Source organism: Stegostoma tigrinum, chromosome 9 (assembly GCF_030684315.1).
Source record: "Stegostoma tigrinum isolate sSteTig4 chromosome 9, sSteTig4.hap1, whole genome shotgun sequence".
Lineage (NCBI taxonomy): Eukaryota > Metazoa > Chordata > Chondrichthyes > Orectolobiformes > Stegostomatidae > Stegostoma > Stegostoma tigrinum.
In genome coordinates, this window is record NC_081362.1 from 2,298,454 (window position 1) to 2,323,794 (window position 25,341).

Consider the following 25,341-nt stretch of genomic DNA (forward strand, 5'->3'; position numbering starts at 1 on the left):
TGACCCCTTTATAATCTCCACAGCACAAACATAGGGATAACCCTCAACCTGAGTGGAGGAGAAAAGGTGACAAAGGATTGCTACCTAGTAACCAGTCTGGTTGACTAAGTCAAGGTTCAGCACCTCTCAATGTGGGTAAAAAGTAACTGGGTAACTGCAATGTTACATGAAGTCATACAGGTGGTGTAAATACTACAAACAAATCATATTTGACTAGATAGCTTTTCTAAACTTTTAAAATTACTTAACTGTAGTGTCTAAAAACAATTTGCAGTCACTAATGTTAACTAAAATTTGTCTTACTTTTAAGTAACCAGTGTGCATATGATTTAACTTGTTTTAGTAAATTTGTAGATTATCTTCCCCTTGTTGCAAAGATTAGCAAGGGAAATGTGAAAATTGAGGCCCACATCTCATCATCCATGGTCTTATTGAGAAGTGAAGCAGTTTGAACTGAATTCTGGTGCACAGACATGATTCAATGTTTGCAGCTTTGTGTGAACGAGGGCTCCAAAGCAGAAAATTCAAGCAATTAATCCAAAAATAACAGCAAAATCTCCACTCCACATCCAAATGCCATGAAGAATTGCATTAAAGTCCAGCAAAAAGCCACAATTATTCTAAAAGGCATTATGGTAACAGTGGCTGACTGAAGAACATGCAAGATTGTGGTTTGATTTTCCATCAAATGTTGGTCTTGCATGAAAGAATTCCTAGCGAGTTGAGAAGATTTGTAGCTCAGGTTGAGTTTCTGGATGCGAGTTTGCTCGCTGAGCTGGAAAGTTAGTTTTCAGACGTTTCGTCACCATTCTAGGTAACATCATCGGTAAGACTCCGGTGAAGCCTCATCGGAGGCTCACTGATGTTGTTACCTAGTATGGTGACAAAACGTCTGAAAACCTTCCAGCTCAGCGAGGAAACTCATCCAAAAAGAATTCCTGTTTGAGCTGAAAACAAAAGTTACACAAGCAATCAAAATAAAAATCAAGTGGGACTTCAGTTTTCTTAGTGAGTCAGTCAAGTCAACAAAACTTGCATTTCTGTGCTGGTCTTGCACAATGCCAAAATGCTTCATAAAAGCCAACAGATGTGAAGGGGCCATTAGAATACTGGTTCAAATGCTGTATTGAGGAGGAAATGGAACTTTAAAGAGAAAATTACAGAATTGGGGATTGAGCTCAAAGGCATAGCAGGTAATGGTGGAAAGATGTAATTCAAGGTACAGTAATTAATAGCAGTAGGCCCTTAAGCCTGTTCTACCATTCAGCAGGATCATTGCCTACACTTCCATTGTCATCCCCTCAGGGATCCAAGATCCAACTCTGCCTTGGATACTCTAATTATGGCAGAGCAATTGAATGCTGAGTCTGGGTCAGAGATCAACAACCCTCAATAGAAATGCTTCATTTAAACATAATTTCTCCTCCATCAGTTCTAGGTTTCCCCACAAAGAGAAACTTCTCAGCATCTTGTTGAAAAATAAGATCATCGCTCATTCTGTTAAACACTAATGAGTACAGGGCCAACCTACTCAATCTTTCCTCAGCTGACAACCTCTTCCCAGGAAATCAACCCGCTGGGCCATATTTGAACTGCCTCCAATACAAGCAAAACCAGACATTATTTCCAATGTAGTTTTATACTGGCAGTCTTTCCAATAAAGGCCAACATTCATTCTATTTCCCTTGCCATTTACTTTCTGTACTTGCACACAGAGATTCACAAAGGACATTTTGTAGGTTATCTCCATTTAAAAGTTTATTTTTCTATTCTTCCTGCCAAAATAGACAACCTGACATTCCACAATATAATCCACCTGCCAAATGTTTCCCTCATTCTCAAACCCTAATGGATTGTGTTCTCACAACTTTCTTTACCAGCTACCTTCATGTCATCACATCTTGCTATGTCACGTCAATGTTCAGCATTGATCCCTGTGACACTCCACTAGCTTCAGTTTTCCAACCTTAAAAGCAATCTGGAGGGTGAGCAGGCTCAGAAGCTTAGGGAATGGGAGAGGCTAACAGCAACCGTGAAGGGACACAGCAGTCACTTGTTCCTGTAGTGGGTAAACACCAAAAGACTGGGTAGGTCTCTGTTTCTACGAAATTGATTTATTTTGTAATCTTTATATAGATCATGTATTTCAATGTTTTCTATGGTATTAATAAATACATACAAAATAAAAAGAAATGTGGAAGAAAAAAAGTGCCATTAAGCATTTTATTTAGAATGAGTAAAAATAAATTTGAAGTAAATCACCCTTAACCATGCTTAAAATATTTCAATTAAATCCTTTCGAATTATATGGGTCCCTAGACTAGTCCTAAAAAATGAAATGGTTAGCATGCCTGATATACTGTAACTGTTTATGAAACTTTCTGGAGAAAAGAATGACTCATTAGTATCCAGATGTACAGTTTCTAAAAATCCACAAAAATAAATGAAATTCACTTGTAAAAATGTCACCTGTTTTGAGCACCTCTTCAATGAGCAATGTCCCTGTGCTCTCAAATGCAGTTTATAAATACAAGCCATTCTCCAAGGCAAATGGGAATCATAACAACCAGTGATCTACATCTTGAAAACTGTCATCCACAACCAAATCTACATTGAGATACAACAAATGAGATATATGCAGAATAAATAATTAAGACATTTAAAGCTCTGCAGCAGTTTAGCCCACTTATCTTGCAGGCTGTGAAGCTTTGTGGACCATTCTGTGCCACCGTGTTAGTTCTAAGTAATTCTATTAAGTACAACATTCATCAAACACTTCTTCAGTTGTTTAATGTTACATTTGTGCAACAAGTTACAATATCCTGCAGACACAAGTTATATGCAGAGAATATGAAGGTAATGCAGTGTATTTCTCTCGTATCTCCACAGAAAATTACTGGCAAAATCAGATCTGACACATAACATTTCACTAAACTTTATTTATGTCAATGAACATGACAAACACTTATGCTGCGTGATGTGAAATGGCTAAACTTCATCTTCAGAGCAGATCCAATGTTGACATTTAAAACATGCCATTATAAACAAAATCAATTTCTATAATAAACCGACCGCAGGAAAATCTGATAACAGGTTATGAGATTTATGCACATTATTAATGACTGGCAACACTTTTGAAGTTTAAAACCATTCTGAAAATGAAGTTAGTCTCAAGTTGGAAATCTCAGCCAATAGTGGCTTTTCAGTCCCCGATTGTGTCTGGAAGGGAAGGGGCAAGTCTGCAGTAGTGTAGCTACATACAGTACAATTCAGGCAACGTTTCTTACTTTTGGGCCTATTAAATCAAATTTATTAGGAGAATGTGAAAACGCTTAGCAGCAACCCCCACTGGACGGCTTCACTGGTGTGCTCTGGATGTTTACATTGGACTTTTCAGAGCCACCAGATGTAGCTCCAGGACCCATTCGCTTTTTAATCTCAGCAGCCATTGTCATGAAGGCTTGTTCTACATTTGTTGCATTCTTTGCGCTGGTTTCCAAAAATGGAATCCCAAGGGAGTCTGCAAATTCCTGTTGACCAATAAAAGATAAAATCATTATTCAGTAAAAACTGATAATACAATGCATCAACTTTCTCTTGTGCGATCTATGACACCACAGATAAAATAGTTAACCCACAAAGTTTCTTTCTGAACTGAACTGCATTAATGCACATTGTTCAAGATGAAACATGCACAATAACAAGAAAACAGGTATTTGGATTTGCAATACCAAAAGCTCCAAATGTACACAAGTAGCTACAAATGATCATTTCATGTTTGCCAAAGTTGCTTGATCCTAACAAAAGAGAATGACCCCCTCTAACGGATTACAGCAACATGTGGAAAAAAGCTGGAGACAGCACACAGATAGTTTAATGGAAAATAATAATTTGACACAAGTCACAAAAGGAAATACCAGAACAGAAAGAGACAGACTTTAAGGAACACTTAAAACAAGATGAGCAAAGTAGACAGATATCGAGTTCCTTAGCCAAAGTAACTGAGGGTGTGGTCCCATTGACACAGTGATTGGAATCAAGGATACGTAGGTGGCCAGAATTGGACTGGATAGATTTCAGCACAATTGGAAAGAAGGATAAGATTTTGAAATTGAGACAGTGACAGGCAGTGGACTGCAGTAAACGTGGGGAACAGGATCTCATTAGCAGAGCATAGCAGGTCAAGTTTGAGATCAAGTCTTGATCAACTCAAATAAAGAACTATGTTTAAGAGCTACGCTGAAATGGTCAACTATGTTGCTTTGATTTCATATAGATACCTGCACAGATCCCAAAGTAACTGTGCAGAAAATTTCAAATTAAGCAGCTCCTTAAAAGAACCTAGCAATTAAGCATCTGTGCTCAGTGTGGAGAAGGAAGCCTATATCATGCATTACACATGGCCTATAACAGTGGGCACAGAGCCCACCGATGGCAGATAACTGCAAATAGAAATGAAACTCGCTGGTAATCTGGCACCATGACCCTATAGCTGGCAAATAACAGGATGGAAAGCTAGGAATGGATAATTATGGTACATCAACTCCACAAGTACTGTCTAACATACACCTCAAGGAGGTCATTTCCTAAAAATCTAAAATTAACATGGCTCTCACTTGCTCTTGCACTTGGATCTCCATTCAAAGTAATAATGTGGAAGCAAACCATTATCTGCAATATTTTTAAAAAGTGAAACTTTTTTTTAAAAAGACCAAGTTTAGTTTTTAAGAAAAGTATTTGAAGGTTCTCTTGTTTATTATTGTCCTGTACCGACATATTTGCAGATGTGAATCCGAATTCTTCCATCACTGCCAATGTTTCAGAAAAAAAGCAAAGCAATGCTGGCCTTAAGCTCAAGAACATCGGTGTTTGACCTTTCATAACATACCTTTGCTGTTGTATAGTCCACTACTTTCTTTGTTGTCAGGTCACATTTGTTCCCTACCAATAACTTGTTAACATTTTCGCTGGCATAACGATCTATCTCCTGGAGCCACTGCTTTACATTGTTGAATGACTCCTGGAAGGAGGAAACAAAAGTCATTTGAAAGGGGTGGCCATTCCTTACCTGTTTTCCTAAAGATACATTCGATTTCAATAACTCAGTCCCTACATCCCAGGCCTGAACAGGGAATGTTCAGCCCATATCTTTGTAGGTTCACATCCAATGGTGGTTCTCTGATACACAACCCAAAGTCTCATTTAAATAGAAGCTTTAAAAACATCAAATATGATCACATCAAACGACAAAGATTTTATCGAGTCTTATGTTCTCACATAAGGTAACACATCTGGTGCAAAGAACTAACCAAAACCAAACCAGATCCACTTTAAGATAGGACTGTTCAGCTAATCTGTTTATTTAGAAGAAGGGAATGTTTGATTAGCTTAAGTTTTTTAAAGAATCTATTTCATTCAGCAGACCGGGCAGATTTAGTTTAGTGCATTAGCTGAAAACAGATCACCTCAGACACCTGCATCCTTTGAATGCTCATTGAAATGTTATTCTCAAAATGAGAAGTGGGATTTAAATCCACATTTTGGTTGTGCAGCAATTGCATCACATCAGACCAAGCTGACATCACTTTGCTGAAGAGATCAACAGGAAAAGGTTTTGCCCATTGAAACCTCTTGCTCCAGAAGATTCAAACAATCTTCAGTGGCTCCATTGGTGTTCAGAGTGAGATCAGTTCATTGTACATAGACGAGAAACAAACTACGATCATTCACATTTATACACCTTGCCCATTTATCCACTGAGGTCAACAGGGAGTTTTACAACATTTGACCACTACTCAACATACTTGCACAAATGAATTTGGTTATAATGATCTAACAATATTTGCCAAATATACTTTTATTCCCCGCCCCCCCCAACATTGTGTTTATTAGTTCTACACTTGTTTGATTGAAACTACTAACAGGCAACTACATTGAACACTTACAATAGCACATTTCCTGTGTCAGCTTCTTTCATTTAATATGCACACATTTATCATATTAACTCTTCAGATGGCAATTATATCATCAACTGCCTTTGTTGTAAAACATTCAGTTCCTCAAAACACTCAAAAGAAAGCCAATGCCTAAAGGTATTAAAATAGACTGACTGGCACTTTATAATAGAACACAACAGAAGGTTAAGTTAGACAATTAACAGTAGCAGGGGAGTGGTGGCACACAAGACAGGAGATACAATCCTCTGTCTCTACCTACGCAACCAGTGCTTGACATCAGCAACTCATTTTCACTAACAGTAATTTAAATGATTTAATGACGTCTAACCAATGTGCTTTCACTTTCTCCTTCACTGTAGTTTTACAGTACCTGGTCTGTAACATCATATACGACTATGATGCCATGTGCTCCTCTATAATAACTGGACGTGATTGTTCGAAACCTTTCCTGACCAGCCGTGTCCCACTAGAAGCAAGAGAAACAGAAATCCCCTTTGAGTCAGAGATGAAATGATCATCGCTTAAATGGAACAAACTCGAACAATAGTTGTTCTTAAGTGGATGCCAGCTGTGAGTCCCAGCTCAGTTTGTTTAAAAAAAATTCACTTGTGGGATGTGGGTGTCACAGCCCAGGCCAGCATTTATTGCCCACCCCCAGTTTCCCTTGTGGTGGTGGTGAGCTGGCTTCTTGAACCACTGCAGTCTATATGTCTTTAGGGAGGGAGATAGAGGGTTTTCAGCTAGGGACAGTAGCTGAGGAGTACGATGGTGCTGAACATTGTAATCATCAAATATTCCCACTTCTGACCTTCTGACAGACAGAAGGTCATTGACAGAGCAGCTGAAGACTGCTGGGTCTAGGACAGTACTCTGAAGAACTCCTGCAAAGTAGTTCTGGAGCTGAGCTAACTGACCACATCCAGCTGAGTGGCACTGGCAGAACTCAAACTGGGTATCAGTGTGCAGGTGCTGATAAATAGCATTATTGATGACATTTATTACTTTATTGGAGCATAGGCTAATGAAGTGGTAATTGACTGGGTTTAATTTGGGTGTATAGGACACACTTGGACAATTTCCCATATTTTGGTCAGATACCAGTTGTTTCAAGATTTGATGGGATTTGAACATATGTCCCCAAAATATTAGCCTGGGGTCATGGATTACCACTTCAGTCTCAATACTACTATGCCATCGTTTCCTGTAACAACCCAAACATGATGAGTTAGTTTTCCAAATTGATTTTTCAATGAAAACAATAAATAAAACAATGAGATAGTACATTAGAAATGCGTCACCTGGATTTTAGCAATTTCATTATTTCAATTCTACAGCATTTAGAAATACTTACAATTTGAAGTTTGATAGTCTTGCCGTCTAACTCTATAGTTCTGATTTTGAAGTCCACACCAATTGTACTGATATAACTCTCTGTGTACGTATCATCCTGGAAATTAAACAGAACATTCAAGCTTTATATTGTAAATCACAGTTGGAACAGAATGAAACAACCACTTTGCTATTGATTAACAATTATTGAATTATTCTCAATGTCGGGAGGTTCTGTGGCTTCAGTCATCTGGACAGTAATATCTATGCAACCCTGGGTTTGAATTTTGGAAACATGCTAAGAAATCATGGAGTACTTCTTTGTAATGACATTCACTATCAACCAAACACCCGGCCTAAAAAGTACACTGACCAGTTTTAAGAATAGCTACAGCTGTTTGCCTCCAAATAGAATAGCCTGCTGGGTTTGTTGACAATTCTGATAATACTACTGTCTACATTAATGAACTAAACACATCCACATGAGTAGAAATGTTACAGCCTGGGACTGAAAGTTTTTCCCAGATATTAATCATCAGTGCAACATGACAAAAGCAGCAATCCAAGCATTTTTTGCTTATGCTGAAAAGATCACAGCTGATGATCACATGCAATGAGTTTCTGAATGCCACTTACATGAATTACCTATAAAATTATTCCAGAAAACAGAAGCACTTTGCCATTATATCGCTCCTAGTACAGCACCAGCTCCAAAAGTTTAGTAAAATTGCAACCAGCCACACATTCTGTTGACCAAGGATCAGGATAGAGAAAATGAGAAAGCTGCAGATATTCACTTACAAGCTGCTGCTTCTTTAAACAGCTGTATGCTACAGAACAACTTGTTTTAACAGCTCAAACTTCTCAAAATAGCCCTGCATTACCCAGCACCTGATACAGGAGCATCTTAAAACACTGGAAGTAGTATTTGAAAAATATTATTAATTCCTTCCATATTACTAAAGGAAAACAGTGGCAATTCATGACAGCATTTATGCAGCAAAATGGTTTTCCTGAAACTGTACTCTCAGCTGCGACTGGAAGAATGCAAGACGTTTTACAAGAACACTGATTCAGTTTGAAACTGACAAATGCAGTTTTAGCCTGTCCTGAGCCAATCTGGCCAGCATGAACACAACATTACAATCACAATGCAAATACTGGGTATGGCAATTTTGCTGCTTCTTGTCACAGCCTGGTTAATTGAGTAGTTGGAATCTAGCTCTCAACAAGACAAATAGAATGGTGTGAAAGGACAGCACAACACTCCTCTATTGTAACTCGACAGTCACTCAGGATTGCCAGCAGATCACCTCTCTCCCTACCTGGTCTTGTCTGGTTTGTGCGTTGAGACTTGCATGGCACTCTCGCTTTTCAACACTGTTGAACACGATAGCCCTCATGTTTCCAATGTTGGAACTGAGGTATTCTAAATGGATTCAGGACACTATGTTCTGTAATTAATGTCCATCCATGCATCACATATCCTAGCCATGGGTTACCATAGAAATTCTTCACAACTCACCACTTGCAAACTAGAATCTTTCCCTGCCCTCCTCCCAAACTCCATGTCTATGGGTTGTGATGTTGCTTAACGCACAGAAGTGGAGTTCAACCTAAACAAACTAACAGAAATGAGTGTTTGCAGTTAACTACAATTTAGGTTGCCTGCTCAGTCAGATTTCAAGTTGTTCACAAGAACCCTGAACAGCACAAAACGGTTTAATTGATGGGGCAGAAGGGGGACAGCTTACATTTCCTCCAAACTTTAAAATACCACTCTAATTCAGGATTGAATTAGGTGAATTTTGTGTAAGTTTAGGTGCAGCAAAAGCGGTACAGTAATAGCACTTCTGCAGCAAAACAGTTAAGTACAAATTGCCATTTTGCTATGCTGTAAAACTGTGTAGAAGTCTGATACTTGCACAAGATTGACTGCATCTGGGGGATGTTTGACCAATTGATAACCATAGGAGGGACAGTCTGCCATGTTTCTGTAACAGTCCTAGCTCCACATTTCACACGTACTCCAAATTTTCCAGTAACTTTTGTAGATTTTTTAAAAACTGTTGAAATATCAATTAGGGAAGGAAATGTTGGCCCAGCCAACAATGCCCACATCCAATAAAGGAATAACTAAAACAAAACGTAATTGACAGCCATTTGCAACATTTATATAAAATTGTAGAGTCAACAACTCACCATTTTTATTACTAATGCTGATCTTCGTGCCAATTTTACCCACTTTCTAAACAATCCACTAATTTTATCAGGCACACAAACCTTCCCTAGTAGGTCAATAAATCTTGGATCCTTCCCTCTAAGAGTAATAAACTTGTCTTTCATTTGATTATAGCGCTACCAACAAAAAAGCACATCAAAATGGAAAAAACTAACTTATAAAGTAAACACATAAATTTGGAGTTTGGTTGGGGTGGGGAGGAGAAGGGAGGGGAAGAATGGAAGATCGGGGGGCTACTTCAAAAGCTAAATTGCTCTTACTAAAACTTCTGAAAACAATTAGATGAATTATAAACAATTAGATGAATTATAAACCGAAAGACAAACGCTTAATGCTTTCAAATTTTCAAAGTGTGGTCAGGACACCAAGTGAGGCAGCGAGCTGAAATTTTGAGGTGAAAGTTCTGAGGCAGTAACAGGCACCATGGAACTCTGAGTTGTAACAGCCACGCTTCCATTCTAACATGCCTCTGGTCTTATTGCCCCACGATCCCAATCAGACAGAAAAGAATATCTCTACTTGGTCCAACTTTTACCAGCCACAACAATTAATGAAACTCCTGAAATTAGGTGCAAACATTTTTGCCGTGTAAAGCAAATTAAAAACTTTAGAAATGGTGCTGAGATAGCACAGAGGACTGAAAGAATCAAGTTAGCAGACACGAATACCAATTGAAATTCAATATATTCTATTTATATATAGATTTCCTATTTGTGAAATGTAAGGCAAACAATAAGCAACAATGAAAGTTATCAATCCATGCAAAAATTACAGGCCTCATTTTCAGCTGTAAACTGTGCAGTGTCATATAGCTATAACCCTTGGAGGAATAACAAGGGAAAGAAACATATCAGATTTAATTCTGCTTGAGACCAGAAGGTGGGAACATTTGATAGTGCGTCCCAAATTTTTATCCATGGAAAGTAGACATAGTTGATCACAACATGTCTCCAAAGCAAGCATAAGAAATAGTAAGCCATTCAGCCCCCACTCCTCTTTCAAACCCTCAGGTGCCTGATATTTGCTATCCCTCTTGAAACACTTTGGGATTGCTTCTTCACAACTGTCTGGGGCAGAGGGTTCCACACTTTCACAACTCTTTGGGAGAAGAAAAGCATTAGCTAAGACCGTCCTGTAATCCAGGGTCCAATTTTTTTCACAAAATGGAGATTTGGAAATGGCTGGGTAACTTCAAGCACAAATCTGCTTCTAAAAAATGCACTATGAAAAACTGTTTGAAAAGGTACTCAATCTTCCTGCCAAAATAATCATTTCACACACCAAAACATTACCTCAGACTTAAGACAAAGGAATTTCAGAATTGTTAAAATGCAAGCCATTCAGCCCAGTGTGCCTGCACCTTTGCTTGAAAGAAGCATTATTACCTAGTGCCAATCTTCTGCTTTTTCCTCATAGCTTTGCAAAATTTGTACCCAAATAATCATCTAGTCTTTTGAATGCACCAATTCAACCTGTCACCTCCACATTTCCAGGCAGTTCATTCCAGACTAACAACCTGCTGACTTTTTCCTCAAATCATCTGTCTTCCACAGATGACTTTAAACCCACATTACTGCACTTGTTTCCTTCACAAAGAGGAACAGTTTCTCCTTCTCAGCTCTATCCAGCTCACTGTTTTGGAAACCTGAATCAACGAAGGCTTGTTACCCACCCTCTCCCACACTCCCCACTTACTGCCATTATCATTAGCAAGTGATCAAATCAGTTTATTTTTACAACATCAAATTCTCATCACCTTATGAGTCAGTTATTTTACTGCACACTTACCAAAACCGAATATACAAACAGCAGCACAGGACAACATCATCATAGCTACGGCTGTTATGGCTTGACTCAGTCCTGAAAGGTGAACTCTACAGTGTTTTTGGGGTGGAGTGAAGGAGAAAGACCATAGTATATAGGAACAGAATTAGGTCAATCAGCCCATCAGGTCTGCTACACCATTTAATCATGCCGGATATGTTTCTCAACACCATTCCCCTATCTACCCTCCTAACACCTTGATCTCCTGACTAATCCAAAAGTTATCTATCTCAGTGGCCAGACCTATAAAAGCACTCTGCATCATGAGGTCCACAGACTCACACCCCTGGGGTCAAAGAAATTCCTCATCACCTCTAAAGTCAGTGCCTTCAGGTCCTAGTCCCAGGCAGCAGTGGAGCAGGAAAGGTGATGTTTTGGGTCAGGACCCCCCTTCAGAAAAGTGCATTTACTCTTGAATTCTAGCCCTCTTGAAATGAATGCTGACATTGCATTTGCCTTCAAATGCCAACTGAACTAGCATGTTAACTGGGGAAGATAAGGTGCAGAGCTGATGAACACAGCAGGCCAAGCAGCAGAGAAGCAGGAGGGCTGACGTTTAGGGCCTAGACGCTTCTTCAGAAAATTGGTCTAGGCCCGAAACGTCAGCCTTCCTGCTCCTTTGATGCTGCTTGGCCTGCTGTGTTCATCCAGCTGTACACCTTGTTATCTCAGATTCTCCAGCATCTGCAGTTCCTCCTATCCCTGTTAACTTGGGGAGTCCTGAATTAGGTCTTGCAGGTCCCCTTTGTGCTTAAGATTTCCAAAGCCTTTCCCCATTGAGTAAACAGTCTATTCCTCCAGCCAAAGTGCATGACCTCTCACTTTCCCACACTGTATTCTAGCTGTTACTTTCTGTCCAAGTCCTTCTTCAGCCTCCCCACTTCCACAACACTCCCTCCATCTGCATCAAATGCAAATTTGGCCACAATGTCCTCAGTTCCCTTGTCCAAATACTTAATGTACAACATGAACAACTGTGGTCCCAACACAAACCCGTGATATTCCATTTATCAGCCTTTATCATCCTGAAATTTACGCTTTTAACCCTACTCTATGCCTTCTGCCTGTCAAGCCTCTATCCATGCCAGTATCTTGCCCCTAACACCATGCACTCTTATCTTATTTAGCAGCCACCTCGTCAAAGGTCTTCTGAAAACCCACATAGATAACATCCACTGGTTCTCCTTTGTCTAACTTACTTGTTACTTCCTCAGAATTCTAACAGATTTTTCAGGCATGACCTCCTCCTGACAAAGCCAGACTGCATCAGCCCTACTTTACCACACACTTCCAAGTACTCTGCAATCTCATTTTTAATGGATTTTAAAATCGTACCAAAGTCAGACTAGCCACCCTATGTAGTTTCCTGCCTTCACTCATGTCTTAAAGAAGGGCGTTACATTAGCCATTTTCTTGTCCTCAGGCACCCTCCCTCACTCCTGTAAGATCACCAATATCTCTGCAATCCCCTAAGCTATGTTCTTCAGAACTCTGGGATGTAGTTCTTCTGGTGCAGGTGATTTATCCAGCGTCAGACCTCTCAGCTTCCCAGGACCACCTTCTTAGTGATAGCCATTACACTCCTCTCTGCAGCCACCCCCCCGCCCCATCCCCTGACTCTTGAAGTACACTGGTACGCTGATGGTATCTTCCACTCTGCCATTTCTTCGCTCTCCATTAGTACTTCTCCAGCCGCCAATATCTAAAAAGACTCTTTAATCTTCTTTTACATTACTAGCTATCTTGCTCTCAGATTTCATCTTCTCCCTCCTTATTGCTTATTCTCAGGCTTTTAAAGGCTTCCCAGAAATTTTCGCATTACGTGTTTTATTTTTATGCTGCCTCTGACTTCCCCTATCAGGCATGGTTGCCTCGTCCTTCCCTTAGCATGTTTCTTCTTCCTTGGAATGGATTTTTGCTGCATCTCCCAAATTACCCCGGCAACTCCGGCTAGCTCCTCCCTCACACCGGTGTCGTTATCTTTACTCAACTGTAATATTGTAACATCCGATTCCACCTTCTCCTCCAATAACAGGGTGGATTCAATCATATCATCACTATCCCCCTTAGGGTTCCTTCAGCTCCCTAATCAAGTCTACCTCATTATACATTGCCAGGCCCTGCAACTCAATTTTAATTACTCAGTACTCAATAAGTAGCTATCACTAACCAATTTGGTTACAGTTTTCCTGTGATGTCATTACTTATTTTGTGCTGGGGCCCTGATTCTGGGCTTCAGTTTATCCCTTACAATCTAAGAGCCAAAAAAAAAGCAAAAAGTACCTCCTCCCTCTGCATCAAATTCCCTGAACTATGTGCTCTGGCTGTGTCTCACTCTGCTTGCAATCTTTCCTTTCTGAGCAAAGCTTGCTGATCTTAGGTGACAAAACAAAAGAAAACTGAATAGATGCTGACAAGAACTGACACACAATTCTGCTTCATCTTAACGTTTTCTTCTGGCATCAAATCTTGAAACACAAACTTCAAACCATTGACAGTTCACAACACTCTCCTCAGTTACAACCCAAATTGGAAGGGCACATTATGGAAACACATCTTGTGGGGGCTTTCACTTGAAATTCTATTTGTGGCAAAGTGGCTCAATGGTTAGCACTGCTGCTTTGCAGCACTAGGGACCCAGGTTTGATCCCACCCTCAGGTGACTGTCTGTGTGCAGTCTGCACGGATTTTCTTCCTCAGTCCAAAAGATGTGCAGATTAGGTGGGCTGACCGTAGGAAATGCAACATTACAGAGACAGGGTGGGGTGGGCGGGTTGTCAGTGTGGACCAATTGGCATATTCTATGATAACACATGATACAGAGTTTGGTGTGGTATACACCAGTCACTTTATAGTGTTTCTCTATTAACCTTGCAATAAATTCCAGAGTGAACCCATACCTGGGAGAGATAAATGTGTATTCAAAATGTACTGACATGGGGGTACCATTGCCAAGTGCAATCTAGAGCTCTGGATGAAAACAGGCTCAGTCTTAAAGTTGGAGTAAAAACAGAGCAAATTAGCAAAGTGAATGCCGTACTTACTGCAAATCTAAGGAGGAGACAAGATTTTCCAACACCAGAGTCTCCAATCAGCAGCAGTTTGAATAAATAGTCACTGAAATAGATAAAAGAAAAGTTTGCCAAAGATTATACTGGGGTCTTGATAGTATTTAACAATATATTATTGCTAAAATTGTAATTTGCAGAGTGCCATCTTTCATTATTGCATGAAAACAGAACTTTCTCCTCACCCAAATGCAATTATGAATTTGCAACTCACCCCCCAATTATTATTCATGCCACACCTTGGCAATGGGATTACAATGGGATTCGATGACTTGCCTTCACTGAAGGCAGTACTGGATACTTCGTCAGATATCCACACCAAACAAACAATGTCAACTTTTTACTTTCTTTAGCCATGTCATGTGGAAGGTAAAAAGGACCAGGACTTCTACAATGCCTTTGCTGTAGAAAATCATCCTAACAACAGATACACAACTATTTATCTAACACCTTTGAGATTAGAGAAGGTCTGAAGTGCTTCACATGAGCTATAAGTATGATAAAATAAATGACGACAGAGGTCAGGTCCTTGTTCAAAGAGAAGTTTTAAAGGAGCATCTTAAAGAAGGAACGTAAAGTAGAGGAGAGGCAGAGAGGCTTCACTTGAAATCAAACTAAATCAATGTCAAGTCAAAGGAGGTATTAGGAGGGATGAACTCAGTACTAAGACCAAGAAACAAAATCAGCGACCCCTTTCTCATACAGAATTTCTTCCTGCGTGGTCTACCAAAACCCTTCAAAATTTCCTAACGGTTTACAATGATTTTCTTGTTTTTCTCTCATTTTCTACTTGCAGAGGCAAGCGCCAAAACACAATTATCTTGTCTTGTGAAAGCATTTTCAGCCTCTAGAATATGCAACTACTGGTCCTTCTTTTCCCGAAACCCACACCAACAGCTACCATTTAAATAATCCTGCATCTCCATGTCATCTCTCCCAAAATGCATCATATCAGACTTATCTGCATTAAATTTCTTCTCTATGTGACCATTTCACAAATCTGCCCTCTGTAGCTATGTTCCTCACTTGTGGCTGTTGCCAAGTTTTGCATCATATGCAAACTTAAAATTTCTACTAGCTGCACCTGATTCTGCTTGCATACACCTCCCCAACACTGACTAGGCAGTTCCAGTGCCACACTCACCTTTCCACTCATGGCTAGAATGATTTGCTTCCCACTCACACACTATTTACCTGCAGAATTTCCCACCCTAAGCAGTCTCTTATTTCACATGTTATCCATGAGCAACATCCTGCAACATACTTTGTACATCTCAACCCAAAATGTCAGCTTTTCTGCTCCTCTGATGCTGCCTAGTCTGCTGCTTTCCTCCAACTCCACAGTTACCTCAGACTCCAGCATCAGCAGTTCTTCGTATCTGAGTAGGCAAATGAACTTACTACCATGCCTAACCCCTCTACTACCTTCGCAGTAGAATGATTAAGACTGACAAAGACCAAGCCAAAATTAAAAAGCAAGACAACCAAGCACAATCTTCAATTACCATCATTTTGTTTAAAGTTCCAAGCTAATGGTCCTAACTACTGTCAGACTGAAATCTACACCCCTCCTTTTGCCACAAGACCTCAAACTGAGCTTCCAATCCATATCATTTTCACCATAAATGACGAGCCTGGTCAGCATCTCGGTTTATCAATTTCTACTGCCCTCAGCCTGTCAGATGCTGAAATTCATTTCTGTGCCTATTAATACCAGACTCAGTTATTGCAATAGTCTCCAGGCTAAATTGCTACTTTCCAGTTAAAAAGTTTGTCACTAAATAGTTTATCAATGCGTGTTCATATTACCTGAGTTTTGATTACAAACTTGGAAAAGAAACTGCAGGGCAAAAACAGTTTGAAAAACATAAGCATGATTTTCCACCTTGGAGATTCATCAGTTTAAGACAAAAGTGAATATTTGATGATGGTACTTTCTTGTTTACTTTCTCCCCCCCCCCCCCCCCCCCCCCTTGTCTTGGGGTGCAAAGTTGTTCATTCAATGAAATATTTCAATCAATTAATACGCTTAAGGATTGTGGAAATTTGAACCAACAAATTTTTGTAGTAAACAGCCTCCAAAGCTTGGGACACACTATTAAAACTGTATCTGAGTTCCAGGATGTGCTGTGGTTGGTGGAAACCAGCTGATTTAATGCAGGGTTGTGGCAAAACCATTCTTAAATAATCAATTTCTTCTGCCCAGTATCCAACATATGCTAATTTTCTTATCAAGTGCTTTTTGCTTGCTTTAACATCTTTAATATTTCTATCCCTGATTTCTTCCATGCCCTTTGAATAAGGGCAACTTCTGGAAGAAAACGCAACATTGAATTATACTGTACTCAAAATGGAGTTTCATTTGGCAGCCGTGGACAATCATGCATCTGTACTTGAAATAATCATGTTAAAATGGCCCTTGAAGCCACTTGTATCAATAATCCAGTTCTGAAGTCATATCAGACTTGAAACCTTAACTGTTACTCCCTTCACAGATGCAACTAGACCTGCTGAATATCTCCAGCATTCTGCATGTATGTTTCAATAGATCATTTGGCCAATGAAGGGCCAAAGCAGAAAGCATCAAGACTTCACTGAGATGCAAAACTTCATTAGCTTTGCTTATTTTAATCCGTTTCCCTGCGATGGGGCATTGTTGTTTTTGTTCAGTGCTGTGGACTGTATAGTCCACTGCGTGTGCGCGCTAACAGTTACCTTGATAATCACTATCCACCTCTTGAGAAAATACAATCAGTGTAATTGACAAAAATAACCATACTTCTAAATCTATCCTATAGAAAATAACACTTGTCATGTAACCACAATATTTAATGCAAGTCCTACTACACTTAATGTCCATTTGAGAGAATTCAGGTAAACACCGGCAAACCATCGAAAGTAAGCTCTTTGTACATTTTTCTTCAAACTGACCCATGTTCTTAGTTGTGATTTGCAAGTTGAAAGTTGATCATTTAGAATTACTCAAAAAAAATCACAAGACAATGTATTTGCCAAGTCAGTAATATTCCCTTTATTAAATCAACTTACTCCTTGAAAGCAAACATACACCATTACAAAAGAATAAAGCTGTCTCGTCAAAAGGATCTCTAAGGTTAGCAATGATCTACAACAAAATATCCGCAATGAGTCACAACAAAATCACTGTCTTCAGTTTAAAACTAACTTTATAAAATAAGCCAACAGTCTGACATTGCAGACTGAGAATCTTGTGATAAATTAGAACATGGAACACTTGCACAAGGTCAAATACCAAGGCAACAGTTTGAGTAAAATACTCCTTATGTACTCTTCTGTTCTCATTTCAGTTCACTTAGGAGTGTTTCAATATTAAAGCTTCACATTGGAGTCCTTTAGAAAAAACAATTTTCAACATATGCAATACATGAAAATCTCACCTGAGGGGGTAAAGTTTTTTTATGATTAGCCTACTTTTCTAGTCAACCTGTTCAACGATGTTATTACACACATCCGGACCAGGTGGGACTTGACCTGGACCTCCTGGTCCAGGGATAAGGACATTGCCACTGAGCCTAAGGTAGAGATTGTATTTATTTTGTCTAAAGAACAGAATGATTGCAATGTTTCCCTTAATGGAACATTTGGAAATAATTTGCTGCAAATTAAACATGTAACTAGATCAAGTTGAATGGACAGTGCACTTTCTGTTGAATTTAACAAACAGTTCAAAACATAATTAACTGAACAGCTTGTAAAGCACATGGTAATCTTTTCCTGCAGTTACATACACAAAGTCTTACAAATAGAGACATCAACAGCATTTTCAGCAATCAGCTCATGAAGTTGTTACCTGGGAGAGCAAACCAACAGAGTAATGGTCAACTGAACTCATACACGTACCTCAGAGACTGGTTAAGCAGGAGAAACTGGCCATTTTCAGATGAAAGGGCAATCTTGTCTACATTGATAGAACATGGGCAAATGATCTGGGTAAGCCAGCATTTATTACCCATTGCTCCCGATATGCTGGTGAACCAGCTTCTTGAGCCATAGGCCATGTAGTTTGGGCACACAGTTCTGTCAGGGAGGAAGTGAGGAGTTTGACCATGTAATGGTGAAAGGATGGCTATATGGCTCAATCCGGAAAGGTGAGAGAGATGATCATTTGCCCAGTCTGGTGTGAAACATATACATTGTAACATTTCAGTACTGCACACTTAGCAAAACTCAGTTTTGGTAAGCAAGGCAAAGTCCACTGTTGGGCACTGCTGATCTATGTGAAACTTGGCTGGAGCATGAGATGAACAGGTTGTCACAACAGGTTTTGAAATGCAGGTGAAGTATCTTGGTCAGTTACATGTATAAACACCATCTCAGCACTGCTCTCTAGTCATCTGCTGAGTTGCCATTTGCCAGTTCTTTCCTTCCTACCTGACTTTTCCACCTCTGGGTACAGGCCATCTACCAATATTCTTTCAGCCCAGTGACTGGTAGAAACACTGATCACACTTCCTCAACTCCCAAACTTGTTTCCTGCAAGAATCCTATTCCATCATCCCAAATTCCCCATCCATGCAATTTTCAGAGTCACTTTTCAAGCCAGTGCCTCTAACATACACTTTACTTCAACTAAGAATTCCCTTTCCTTGACTGCACTTCTGACCCTTTCTCCTCCTTCCAGACTTCCATTACCTACCAGCCTTTGTACTTGAACAAAAGGTACAATTTCCATTCATTACAACACAAATGGCATCACTGAACCCATCTTCTCCCCTCCCAGCACTGCAAATCCCAATACACCCTTGTGCACTCCATCAACATCTCTTTACCATTCCACAGATCCTTTCCATTCAAGGAGGAAGTGCTTTTCCTGCTCTTTCATCCTCTCCCTTCCCACTGCTCAAGGACTAACCCAACTCTCTTCCAGGTGAAATAACCATTTACTCCTCACATTGTTGTATCCTCTTTGCCAGAAAGACCAAAAGATGATTACACGATCACTTTGTTGAACATAACCAATCTGCATGACCTCAAGCTTCCACTCAGTACAAGTGCAGCTGATATTGGGCTTCAACACTATTTTCCTGCCTACTCCCCGCCACACACAATTCTCAGGTACCAAAAATATATCAATGCCAGCCTCAAGAACACTCAACGATGGAAAATCCATACCTCCCTTGAGCAGAAAATTACAACCATTTACTTGGAGGGAAGAGATTTTCCAGATGACGCTGGAACCTAATGCCAAGCAGCATCTTAGGACACAGAAGCTGACGTTTCGGGCCTAGACCCTTCTTCAGAAAATGAAGGGTCTAGGCCCGAAATGTCAGCTTTTGTACTCCTGAGATGCTGCTTGGTCTGTGTTAATCCAGCTCCACACTTTGTTATCTTGGATTCTCCAGCATCTGCAGTTCCCATTATCTCCGCTAAGGCCATGCCCTCTTGTTCTCAATTCCTCAACCAAGGGAAACAATTTTACAGTGTCCACCCCAAACTCCTCCTCTTCAGAACTTTCTTTTCCAGACACTCTTGGAACTACTTTTTCCAGCATTTTTTATTTGCGCTCTTTGGTTCACATTATAGCTCACAATGACATGGATTCACATGAAGTTAACGAGCAAATTTGGACTTTGGTTTATAGCAAAAGGACAGATTAGACTTGAAATAACCCCTGCATTTATCATGGTTCTTGCTTTCAAAGTTCAGAAACATAGTAATTTAAAGAACAATTTGATGCAGAGGCTGAACTGGCAGCGAAGAAGAGTGGAGAAAGGGGTGGGAAACAACTCAAGACTGGAGTCCACTGATTTGATGGTAACCATTCATCCACCTCATCAAAAATCCAGACTGAGTGAAATAGAAATTTGCTAATACCCTTTGTCTTGCTCACAACAGATCAGAAATAGCTGTTCAAACCAACTTTCTGCATACTTTATCTGAGGGAAGCAAACTTCAAGACAAACAAGTCTTACATTCGAAGAATTATAAATGATACCATTGAATCCTGTGTACACTCATTTGGGTTGTAATCTTGCGTGGTCTAATTGCTTTACCAACTTCACGGGTTCTGCAAAACTGATTCAATTGTTTCATCTAGTTAAACTTGAAAAGTGTTATACCGTCCACTCAGATTTGCAGTCAAATAACTTGCTTGCATTTGTTATACACACCTGTCATTTTAAACATTCAATAATTGTCAAGCTTATCTACAAATCTTGAAACTAACTCAACACCATTTTCAATCCTCAGCAAAGCCAAAACATCCCAAATATTCTAAAATTAGCGCACTGGAGTCTAGTGTATCATAGTGACCTGGAATAAACTACCCTTGATCTCCAGGACAAAAAATAATGACTAACTTCAGACTGGATGTATTCAGTAAACAAACACAAATAAATCTTTTCCAACACTGTCAAAGATATCCAGACACTGTGCAGAGGTTTCATATTACTTCACAGATCCACAATATTAGCCAATGCTCCTAGAATATTAGCTTCAACATATGCCAAATCATGTTGGATTCTGTCAGGTGACTTGGTCTGCATTTTTAAGCTTTTAAATATAATCCACAATGTCACAGTGTAGTGTGGTCAGCATGCCTTGTGCAAATGTAGTACAATTGCAATTGGCATAACTGAACAGACCAAACACTCACCTCAGGTGAAATATCAGTGTTACCAATTACTCAATAAGTTAAATTAACAATTTGCAATCACAAGTAAACACAAATGCAAGAAATGATCTCAAGTTCAAATTTTGGCAGCTGACGTATACATATATAAGTGCCTGCCATGAAGCAAGATAGTCTGAGGTCATAAACAAGAGTGCAATCAGGCTATATTGACACTGAGCTGAAAGAGTGAACGCTAGGATAGATGATTAAAAGCTTAATCAAAGAGGAAGATTTTGAGGACTGTTTTAAGAATGGAATAAGAAAAGTGCACTGAGCAACAGAATCTCAGAGCCTTGAGGTGAGTGCAAATAATGTGACATTTTGGGGGAAGAAATACTCCAGGTTAGAGTTGGAAGAATGAAGTGTTCTAAGGGTTGGGTTTGGTTGTTTAGACAGGGTTGTGAACACATGGATTGGAATTTTAAACTTGAAACATTTATGCATTAGGAAGACTTAATGACATGAAAATGGATGAGTGGGTCTTGGTGCAGATCAGAAAACAGACAGTTTTGCAATAGGAAAATCAAGAGGTCAGCCAGGAAAGCATAGAAATCAGAGCCTGAGACAAAAGAATGGATGAGGGTTTCCACAGCAGATGCACTGAGCCAAGGTGGAGACTAGAATTGCAATGCAAAAAGGTTGCAGCAAAACCATCAAGAGATTTAACAGCACAAGTGCATGCTCCATTCAGGTGGCTGCACTTCAGTTGACATGAAAGACTGACCGACTGGTTACAGAAGAGTAGAAGCCCCCCACAACAGAAGTTACATATAATCTAGACTAAACAGTTCAGCACATATGCTAAAGGTCGCTGTGTTGATGAAACCAGCCTGAAATCTAAGAACATCACAACTGATTGCTGTTAGCTGGAGCATAACGTTTTGTTTAATTTACACTGATAAATGTTATTACATAAATAAGGATTTTTGCACATCTCAACACTTGTGCTATCATTCTTTCACAATTAAGTGAACCATACCAACTGAAGGGCCTTAGTTCAATTTATAAATAGACTGCATTAACAAGCTTTATCTCAGAAACTTTCTTAATTGGCTGCTTTCAAGGAGCTGATCTGTCATCCTCAGTGTAGGAGTCATTGTATGCAAGACCAGACATGAAGTACGACAATTTCAGGCTAATCGAGAACAGAGCCAGGGATGAGCCAGTTTCTCTCGGTTGCAGTTTCTATCTATTGGCTTTGTAGCCAATAAAATTATGAAATTCAAACTGACACTTTTTAGGTTAACTAGTTTTGAATTATTAAACTACCAAACAGCAATGACAACATGCCTCTTCAGCTCCACAAAGTGGACTAGCATTCCAGAGTACTTATGCTGAGTGTTCATTACTTTGTAAGGTCCACATGACAGTCACCTGACATCCTGAGTGGATCACATTAGAACAGGTCGGGAAAGTATGCCAAAAACCTTCAACAGCTCAGAGAACACGGGGGGGGGGGAAGGGGGGGGGGGAAGGGGGGGGGGGAAGGGGGGGGGGGGAAGGGGGGGGGGGGAAGGGGGGGGGGGGGAAGGGGGGGGGGGGAAGGGGGGGGGGGGAAGGGGGGGGGGGAAGGGGGGGGGGGGAAGGGGGGGGGGGGGGAGGGGGGGGGGGAGGGGGGGGGGGGAAGGGGGGGGGGGGAGAGAACGGGGGGGGGGGGGGAGAGAACGGGGGGGGGGGGAGAGAACGGGGGGGGGGGGGGGGAGAGAACGGGGGGGGGGGGGGAGAGAACACGGGGGGGGGAGGGGGAGAGAACACGGGGGGGGGGGGGAGAGAACACGGGGGGGGGGGGGGAGAGAACACGGGGGGGGGGGGGGGAGAGAACACGGGGGGGGGGGGGGAGAGAACACGGGGGGGGGGGGGGGGGGAGGGGGGGGGAGAGAACACGGGGGGGGGGGGGGGGGAGAGAACACGGGGGGGGAGGGGGAGGGGGAGAGAACACTGGGGGGGGAGGGGGAGAACACACGGGGGGGGAGAACACTGGGGGGGGAGGGGGAGAACACACGGGGGGGGAGAACACACGGGGGGGGGAACACACGGGGGGGGGAACACACCGGGGGGGGGAACACACGGGGGGGGGGAACACACGGGGGGGGGAACACACGGGGGGGGGGAACACACGGGGGGGGGGAACACACGGGGGGGGGAACACACGGGGGGGGGGAACACACGGGGGGGGGAACACACGGGGGGGAGAACACACGGGGGGGGGAGAACACACGGGGGGGGGGAGAACACACGGGGGGGGGAGAACACACGGGGGGGGGGGAGAACACACGGGGGGGGGGGAGAACACACGGGGGGGGGGGAGAACACACGGGGGGGGGGGAGAACACACGGGGGGGGGAGAACACACGGGGGGGGAGAACACACGGGGGGGGGAGAACACACGGGGGGGGAGAGAACACACGGGGGGGGAGAGAACACACGGGGGGGGGGGAGAACACACGGGGGGGGGGGAGAACACACGGGGGGGGGGGGGAGAACACACGGGGGGGGGGGAGAACACACGGGGGGGGGGGAGAACACACGGGGGGGGGGGAGAACACACGGGGGGGGGGGAGAACACACGGGGGGGGGAGAACACACGGGGGGGGGGGAGAACACACGGGGGGGGGAGAACACACGGGGGGGGGAGAACACACGGGGGGGGGGGAGAACACACGGGGGGGGGGAGAACACACGGGGGGGGGGAGAACACACGGGGGGCGGCAGGGGGAAAGCAGGTGGGGAGAGGGGCAGAAAAGAAAACACGGGGGGGGCGGTGTGTGGAAAAAAAACACTGGTGGTGGGGCGGGGAAGGAGAGAGGGAGAAAACACCGGGGTGGGGGTGGGGAGAGGAAGGGCGGCAGACAGGTGGGGAGCAGGAGGGAGGGAGGGAAGGGGGGGGGGGGTGAGTGGTGTGTCGGTACAAGGGAGGGTCCATTAAGGAGTGTAACATTTCGGGGGAGGGCGTGGAAGGGAAGAGGCGGACGCTGCTCAGTCCCGGCCCACCCTTCTGCGGGCGGGGAGGGGGCTCGCTGAGGCCTAGCTCCGGTGTTGAGGCGCACCGCCACCACCAGCACCCACCCGCCTGCCCCCGGGGGGTCCGGGTCCCACCGGTACCTGTCACCGCCAGCGGGGGCCCGCCCTTCCTACTGGAGCTAAAGCGGAAGGTGGATCCGCTCCGCTCCAGCCGCTAGGCCCCGGGGAGGATGGGGGTGTGGGAGACGGAGAGAGAGCCCGCCACATACAGAGACAAGAGGGAAGCGGCCCACTTACTACTCGGGATTCATGGTTGACATCTCACTGTTGCAACCCGCTCGGCTGTAATTGTTTTATTTCTCTTTCTCCGTCTCTGATTTTCTTTCTGTCGGCTCCAAGTACGGTTCCCCCTTCCCTGCCTCCCTCCTTGCCCCGGCACTCAGTCGGCGTCGGCCTATATATCTCTCTCGCTCTCTTTGCTGTGGTCACGGAGGGGAGCGGCCCTCGTCTTCCCTCCGAATCGGTCCTCACTCACTGCCCAAAATGGCGGCCGCTCCCGACCAGGAAATAACAAGCCCGGCCGCGGAGCCCGCCGCCTGCTGGGGGTTGTAGTCGCATGACGTCAGCGGGCGCAGAACCGCCCGTGCCCGCCCACGAACGTACTACAATTCCCGTAATGCATCGCGCACTCCGCCCCCCCCCCCGGGGGTCCGCACGGGCACCGCGCGTGCACGCCCGCGCCGGCCACGGCCTAGGCTACGCGCATGCCCGCGGTACTCCTCCACTCCCTCACCGACCAACCGGGCTTGCGTCATCGTTGAACACGTGGCATCCTGAGCTGGCCAGGAAGGGAAGGGACTAGAGTGGGGCAATGGGAGGTTTCATGTTGGTGTTGTGTGTGTATACGTATGGCTTTGAGAGGATGGGGCCATTGACAACTGAAGAAAGTGAAAAATACAAAAACCTTCCGCACAATACTTTAGCTTTTTAATTAATTCATTCTTTGGATGTGTGTATTACTGGCTGAACCAATATTTTTATTGCCCTTCATAATCAGGGCTGGCAATGGCCTAGTAGTATTATTGCTAGACTGTTAATCCAGAGACCCAGATACAATTCTGGGGACCAGCGTTCGACTCCCAGCACAGCAGCTGATGGAATTTGCATTCGATAACTGTTGGGAATTAAGAGTTGAATGACAATCATTGTTGATTGGCAGAAAAACCCATCTGGTATGTCCTTTAGGGAAGGAAACTGCCATCCTTACCTGGTCTGGCCTGCATGTGACTCCAGATGCACAGCAATGTG

At 42.7% G+C, this 25,341-nt stretch overlaps 1 protein-coding gene across 1 annotated transcript; it reads right to left on the minus strand.

Annotated features, from left to right (window-relative positions):
• Positions 1 to 2,919: 2,919 nt before the first annotated feature.
• Positions 2,920 to 24,610, minus strand: LOC125454753 (ras-related protein ORAB-1). Its single transcript, XM_048535906.2, has 6 exons — positions 24,331 to 24,610; positions 14,397 to 14,469; positions 7,309 to 7,404; positions 6,328 to 6,423; positions 4,889 to 5,020; positions 2,920 to 3,530 (listed from the first exon to the last, which is right to left on the minus strand). Exons 1-6 carry the CDS (start codon positions 24,351 to 24,353, stop codon positions 3,333 to 3,335), a joined length of 618 nt encoding a protein of 205 aa, XP_048391863.1. The 5' UTR covers positions 24,354 to 24,610; the 3' UTR covers positions 2,920 to 3,332.
• Between the last annotated feature and the right edge of the window lie 731 nt (positions 24,611 to 25,341).

Excerpts from the sequence above, each read along its gene's own strand:
- LOC125454753 (XM_048535906.2), bottom strand. The coding sequence starts at position 24,353 with ATGTCAACCATGAATCCCGAGTA. Across the intron at positions 14,470-24,330 it reads TCAACCATGAATCCCGAGTA|TGACTATTTATTCAAACTGC; the intron begins GTAAGTGGGCCG and ends TATCTATTTCAG. Across the intron at positions 6,424-7,308 it reads AGACTATCAAACTTCAAATT|TGGGACACGGCTGGTCAGGA; the intron begins GTAAGTATTTCT and ends TCTTGCTTCTAG.